This window comes from Podarcis raffonei, chromosome 14 (genome assembly GCF_027172205.1).
Source record: "Podarcis raffonei isolate rPodRaf1 chromosome 14, rPodRaf1.pri, whole genome shotgun sequence".
NCBI classification, from domain to species: domain Eukaryota; kingdom Metazoa; phylum Chordata; class Lepidosauria; order Squamata; family Lacertidae; genus Podarcis; species Podarcis raffonei.
The window spans coordinates 34,706,427-34,713,867 of NC_070615.1; the positions used below are offsets into that span (position 1 = coordinate 34,706,427).

Consider the following 7,441-nt stretch of genomic DNA (forward strand, 5'->3'; position numbering starts at 1 on the left):
AATGCTGGCCACCTTTGTAGTGAGATGGGATGAGGATAGACAAGTGCATGGAGGATATCCACAGATGCTAGCCACAATGGCTGCGTTCTGCCTCTACGGTCGGAGGCAGTAATGCTGCTGAATGCCAATTGCTGGAAACCGCAGGAGGGGAAAGTGTTCTTGAGCTCAGGTCCTGCTTGCAGGTTTTCAACAGGCATCTGGGTGGCCCTTGTGAGAACAGGATGCTGGACCAATGGTCCATCAGGCTGCTCTTGCATTCTTATATTCTCATGTATTTCATCATCTGCCACCCTCATTTTATTTGCACTCCACTGGTCCTTCTGAAAGGAAGCACAAAGCAACTAGCATTTTGCAGAAACAAATGCAACAGCTAAAGGCAAACAAGAGGAAACTTTGGGGCATAGAGAGCTGTGGCTTAGTGCTATGCAAAAGGTACCGGTATCGGTCCCTGGCTTCTCCAGGCAGGTCTGGGAGAGACCCCTGCCTGAAACCCCAGAGAGCGGGAGCGGTGCTCTGGCATGCTGAGGCAGAGGCAAAGGAGGGAGGACCAAATGGGCCTTCGGCCTGATTGATCAGGTTTCTTCTTATGTTCTTATAAGCACCTGAGATGAGAGAGCAGTGCACCAAACAGAATAGCTGAGAAGAAACCACCAGTGTCTGTGCAGAAGGTTTCAGGAAGAGTGCCTGTTTGCTTGTAGCACCACCTGCTGGCAGAATGCGGCACTAGAACTTGGAAACTTATGCAGAGGATAGATAACAAAGCCAAAGCACCAAATACACTCGGTGTTGTTTTCATTGTTTAAAATACATTTTAACATTCGTGGTTGCTTAATTTATTTGGATTTAAGCACATAGGGCACAATTCACAAAGTTTAATTAAATTACATAGGGATTGGAGCAACGAACTACCGGAGGAAAACCTCCCTGGCCAAGGAAACGTTTGTTTTGCTCTCATTATTTTCTGAGATTCCACCAAAGGGGGCACATTTTGGGGCCTCACTTTGCAGGAGGGTTAGAAACTTGGTGTGTTTCTGTAGTCATTTAATGCGAGCTGAGTTTTTTGTCAGGGCTTTGGATTGTGCTCCCCATCGATAATTCTGAACAATTTAAGATTGTAGCTGCTTTTCAAGAGGAAGGCAGTTGTGTTCCATGAGCTGCCTCCTAAGCTCTGTGTAGTGTGACCCAAATTAGCTGTGGCCAGTGAAGGAGGCTGCCAACAAGATGGAGAGACGAGTGCTGATCAAGCTGCAGCTTGACAGGACTGGACTAAATAGGCCATTGGCCTCTGCGTATAGCAACTTCCTGTGCCCTTCCTGTTAGGGATCCTGGTAGCTTTTTCTTCCCCTTCTCTGTCTCCTACATAATGGTACTAACAACTCTGCCCTCCACTGCTGCTCAGGGCTTTCTCATCCCTTTTCGCCTTCAAGCTCCCTCTTTTCTGATGATCTGTGCTGAGACAGTTCTGCTCCCAAGAGAGAAGGGTTCCTCTTCTCAGCGTACAGATCGTCGCTAGGCAGACATCTGGGAAAGGCCCCCTGAACTGAGTCGCCACATTTTGCACCTTTCTTACCCCAAGCAGATGGCCAGGCACTGTTTAGAGGGCAGGACTCAATATCGTCCTGCACAGCCCATTTTCCATTGGGTGGGGTTAGGGCCAAGGGTCCAGATGTGCTTCCCGCAGCAAGAAGGAGAAATCATCGCAGTTGGTGGTGCATTTGGGACCGGCCCCTTGTCTCTCTCAAAAGAGCGGAGATGCGGCCCTCGCAGCTCCAGCGTCTTGTGACGGCCCCTCGTTGGCTCTTTGTGGGCCCTCGGGGCCTCCGGGTTTCCTGCGCCTCCTTCCGCCGAGCCTGGCTTGCTTTTCTGAGCTTTGAGAGCATCTCTGCGTGTTACAGACATGTCCCTGGAAGAGGTTCGTGCCTTCGAGACTCAGATGCACGTGGCCACAAATAAAAACTTCAGCACCCAGGACCCTTAACGCCCCACCTGGCCAGCCCTGCCCAGGACTCCCGTTTTGTATGTATATGTTTTGTTTTTGCCTTTTGGTCTTTCCTTTCTTCTCCTGGATCTCGGCATAGCAGGTCCCAGCCCTGTTCCTGCTAAGGCTCCCCTGTCCTTTGGAGATCCAGCTATGCCTTTTCTGTGCCCAAGATGCATGAGAGCAGCAGCAGCAGTGCAAAGGGTGTCTGGAGCGTGTTGGGAAAGGGCTGTAGCTCAGGGGCAGAGCATCTGCTTTACATGCAGAACTCTCAGGTTCAATCCTCGGCGTCTCCAGGTAGGGCTGGGAGACATCTCCGTCTGAAATCCTGGAGAGCCGCTGCCACTCAGTGTAGGCCGTATTAAGCCAGATGGACCAATGGTATGATTCTGTCCAAGGCAGCTACCAATTGTTTCTGTGATGAGCATTAAACTGACTTCATGGCTTTCCCCGATAGATGTGCAGGAATGCTAGGTCACCAGCCAACTTGAATGGAAGGGGGAATTCCATTCAGAGTGCCAATCCTTACCTAGCAAACACAGCAGCACGCAGTGCAATAGCGACAGGGAACCTTGTACTTGGGGAATGGCAGAGTTTTCAGAAGTATACACGCAAATGGAGGAATGAAAGAGATGAGAAAACATATAAGGAGCATCAACAATACTAGCCCAGGAAAGCTCGAGCACATGTGTTGGGTGGGATGGCGAGTGGAATGGAGTATCTGACCAGAGGTTTCCCATTGCTCTCAAAAAGAGAAGGAAAGGGGATAACCCGCTGGCCTGGATTTGAATCTGAATCCTCTACTTCCAGAAGGGATGAATTGATGGATTGGTCTGTGAACTGCCTGTGAACAGTTGTGAGCTGTACTCAGTGGTGATACAGTAATTGTACAAATAAGAATAATACTATGCCAATAAAGGCTGAATGAATGAATAATAATAATTGTTATAAGTCCTCCTCAGGGTGAAGGGCAGATTAGTATTACGATTTCTATCCCACTAGTATTCCAAAGAACTTAAGGTGGTCTTTTATTGTTCTCCCGCTCTCCGTTCTCCCCCTCACAACAACCCTGTGTAGTAGGCTGAGAGACAGGTGACCTACTCTAGGTCCCCCAGTGATCTTCATTGGAACCTTGCTCTCCCAAGTTATTGTCTGACACTCTATCCATTATACCATGCTGCCGCACCTGGGGATGGAGGGGAAGCTAAAATGGACCCTTGCCTCGCTCTCCTCCCCATTAAGGCTCCAGAGAGAGGCGAGTGGTGCCCTGGGGGAGGAGAGGCAGCCGCTTGGGCCTAACCCAAAGAGAGGCAGCAAGTGCCCCCCCTTCCCCACCAACCTCAACCTCTTCTCACAAAGCCTCCCTCCACCTTTGCTTCCCACAGGGATGACGATGGACGAGGTGCGCCTGTACGAGAAGGAAACCCAGGAGGCGACCAACGAGATTGTTGGCATGGCGGAGCCCACCTTCACCCTCAGCGGAATGCGCCTGCCCCCCAACACCCAGAGCGCCCCTTCCACTCCCCTCAGCGGCGACGCGCCGGACTTCCTCAGTGTGCCCAAGGACAGACCGCGGAAGAAATCTGCCCCAGAGATGCTGTCTCTGCCGGTCCTGAGGGAGCGTGCCAACGCAGAGTGACGCCTGGCCCCACAAGGCTTACCCCAGCTCCTGTTTTGCCACCCCTTCCTTCGTCAAAGAGACTTGCCCCCCACACACTTCATTTCCACAGGAAGGCATGTACCTTGCTTTCGTCTGGTTTTTTAAAAGAAATTATTTATGTGTGGGTTTTTTTTTTTTTTTAATGACCTTTCTGAGTTTCTCTTTGTCCTGAACTCGGCAACACCCACCTGCTGGACTGAGGAAAGGCCTACGACTTGTGGCCCGCCACTCCCCCGGATTTCAGCAGCTCTCTTGAAAAGTAAACCTTTCTGACTTGTTCTGGCTGGCGTCCATCCAAACGTGGCAGGGATTCTCTGACTTTTCCCTTGTTTGACCTGGGGCACTTGTGATAGTCCTGTATTGCAGAATAACACACACACACACCGGTCCAGACACACACATCCTGAGCTTCTCCTTGCTTGCAGAAATGTTGAGTGAAATTTACTGCGCCATCTTAAGTTCCTTTGGGACTCAGCGGAGTGGGCAGGCCTGGATTGCTTGTCTCCCACCAGCTCAGCAGTCATGCAAGGGGATTTCCGTGGTAGCACGGGTCATAGCTCAGGCTCATAGCTTTGCAAGCAGAAGGTCCCAGGTTCAATCCCTGCCATTGAGGTCTGTGTACTGGGACAACTATAGTCTTAAGAATCATTAGTGGAATAAGTACCCCTCCAGACTGAGGGTTTGCTTGTTTTATGCAGAAGTTTTCTGCAGTGTGTCATTGACACAATCATAGTGCGTTCATGGTGGATTTATCCTGGGGTGTCCACACTTCATTCCACTTTTTTAGCTGTTCTGTGATGCTTCCCAAAAGTTACCACTTTTATGACACCTGGATGGGCAGCTCTTGTTCTCTAGTGCAACAAAGCAAGAACCACCACCACCCCTGAAAAATACTGGAACATTAGTGGTATATAAAAAGTTGCAGGATTTCTGCCCTGAATCTTTAGTAGGTGCAAACAAGATTGCACATAACTGCTCTGATACCATTGTGAGCACAAATATTGGTGAATGCACAATATAAAGGATATCTGGAGGGGCCTTAACACTGATTAACAGTGTTCTTTGTAACACAGACAGGCCTTTTCTGAATAGGATTTCCTGTTATTTGTCCCCCCATTTATTCAGAATGTGCCAATATCCAGCTAGGCTGGAGAGCAAACCTGCCAATACTTTCCACACCACCCTCATGCAGAATTTGATAGCAAGGCTCAGCATTGTGCATGCTAAGGATCTCCATTCTGGGGGCTGCTATAAAACAAGCTTCTAGTCCCTGTGGCTACAGAGAGCAACTTGAAATTACTGTATAGGCAATACCTGGTAATGTTTTTTGAAGCTGGGACTGAGCAGGACTGCTAGGTACCCAGGACTGCTGCTTTTGGAGCTCTCACCCAGTGCCTTGCGGCTAGCAAAAGGAGAAAAAAATTAATCAAATCTGTTTACACTGGCATAAAGGATTAAGAGCAGAAGGGCACAGGCTCAATCACCAGCATCTCCAGGTAGGGCTAGGAAAGACCCCCATCTTAAGACCCAAGAGAACTGCTGCCAGTCAGTGTAGACCTGCTTTCCCTATCCTAAGGTCCTCCAGTTGTTTTGGACTACAGTTCCCATAAGAACATAAGGAGAGCCTGCTGGACCAGGCGAGTGGCCCATCTAGTCCAGCTTCCTGTTCTCACAGCGGCCAGAAAGATGCCTGTGAGAAATCTGCAAGCAGAATCAAGCAGCTGGGGTTCCAGCAACTGGTATGGCAATGCTGGCTGATGAAAGTTGCAGTCCAAAATATCTGGAGGGTACCAGGTTGTCAAAGATTAACATAGACAATACTGAGCTGCACGGATCAATGGGAGACAAACACTCAGAGGGAGAGCACAGTCTTCCTGAAACCCTGGAGAGCTGCTGCCACTTAGTGTGGACAATACTGGGCAAGATGGACCAATGGTCTGACTTCCCCTAAGGCAGTTTCCAGTTTCCCTACGTGTCTTAAATTAGTAAGATTCTTCTGGGTCTTTGTGATGCTGAGCCAGCATCCTAGTCCTTTCCAGCCCTTCTGCCTCCCTCACACAGTGGCCCCCAGACCTCTTCCTCTGTGCCTTTGGAACAGGGACCATTCCCACTACTGCAGCAAATATCTGCAGAATCCCCTCATGGGAGGTGGGAAGCATCAATGCCCTCCGCGTCCATCAGCCACAGCCAGGGCATGCACATAAATGGAGCCCTGCAGGATCAGGCCAAAGGCCCATCTGGTCCAGCATCCTGTGTTTGTTGTGGCTGTGAGAAGCCTCTGACAGCACAGGAAGGACGTGTCCATATTGGCTAGTAGCCACTGATGGTCTTAATCTCCATGAATAGCCTTATCCTCCAGGAAAGGTTGCCCATGTGGCTCTTGGAAGGCTGCCCAAAAAGGAATGAGCCTTGCCTTCTTTCGCCTCGGGTCCTGCCCATAAATTTAATGTGAGTGTAGGAAGCGCCCATGGCCCATCTATTCCTGCCTCTGGTTCTCACAGAGGCCAACCAAACGCATTTGGGAAGCCTGCAAACAGGACCCGAGCACAACAGCCGTCTCCCCTCTTTTCGACTCCCCAGCAACTGACACTCGGAGGCCATCGTCTGGCAACTCTCCTGCCATCACCAGCGTCCAACTTTTTTGCCTTGCAGAAAACCAGAAGTGCAGCCCCCGTCCGGAAGGGGGCTTCAAGGCGGTGCCACAGATTCCTCAGATGTCAGCCTCTCAAGTCTTAATGTGCTCTCCGAACCTCAATCTACAAGCATCCTTACTGGAATTTGCACTGCTTTCTGTCGCAGAACGGCTCCTAGCTTCTTTTGTGGTTGGTCCCTTTGATTCCCAGGCTGCAATCCCAGCTGCTACATTTTGCCTCTGAATGCACAGAAATTGCTGGATCCCCACCCTTTTCGATGGAAGCGCTTTGGAGGGACCAAACTGAGACCTCGAGAAAAACATCCTCAGAAAGCTTGCCGTGTGGTTCAGGGTTGCCAGTTGAGGAACATGGGCTGGTGTTTGATGCACATTCTCTTTCGAGGTCAAACATGTTTTGAAGTGTTGCTTGGGTAGGATTCTGACCCCTAAGATCCATCCAAGCTCCCAAGAAGAATAGATGGCGGTAGATGGCACAGAGAGATGATCCAGCAATATGTATTTTAATTAGCCATCTATGAACTATGCTTACACTTTTTATGTGTGCTGAAATATGGGGAACTAGGACTGCAGCCCCATCAGCCATCTCTCACCCAGATTTTGGGTGTCTGAGAACGTATGGAACATCCTTGTGTTTCTGGGCCTTTTGAGAACCCGGGTGGCAAACATGGATTGGGGCCTGTTCTCATGCAGTGTATAAGCTGAGAGGCTCCCTGCATTCCATGGGCCCTGGAAATGGGGGGAAATTGGTGTGTATGGGAAAATCCTATGTAGATAATTTGTGATCTGTGTAGGAGCCATTCTGTTATGCTTTATTTTTTAAAAAACAATTGAGTGATAAAACAGTTTCTCATGGGAAAACCATCCTTGTGCTTGTGCAGCTGGCTCAGCAGGAGTCAACATGATGTTGGCAATCGTACCTGATTTGTATTTTATTTATTACACTTCCATCCCCTGGGTCCTTACTGCTCTGGCTCTGGCTCTCTTGAGCAACATTTCATACAGCTTTGGGTGTCTGCCCACACGATTTGGGAAACATTTCCAAGCATCATTTGTAAAACCTCTGGACTTTCACTAAAGGGGTGTCGTATAAAATCAATGGTGGCAGGAGGCCAACAGTAGGTGGCACCAGAGCCGTTGACAGGCAGAGCCA

The 7,441-nt window shown here is 49.6% G+C and overlaps 1 protein-coding gene across 1 annotated transcript in view; it reads left to right on the forward strand.

Annotated features, from left to right (window-relative positions):
• Positions 1 to 3,917, forward strand: part of LOC128401307 (cytoplasmic phosphatidylinositol transfer protein 1-like) — a 49,103-nt gene extending 45,186 nt beyond the window's left edge. The window contains exon 10 of the mRNA XM_053364151.1: positions 3,364 to 3,917. Within this exon, the coding sequence (XP_053220126.1) occupies positions 3,364 to 3,617 (254 nt within the window). The 3' untranslated portion in view covers positions 3,618 to 3,917. The remainder of the gene's footprint in view (positions 1 to 3,363) is intronic.
• Positions 3,918 to 7,441: the final 3,524 nt, after the last annotated feature.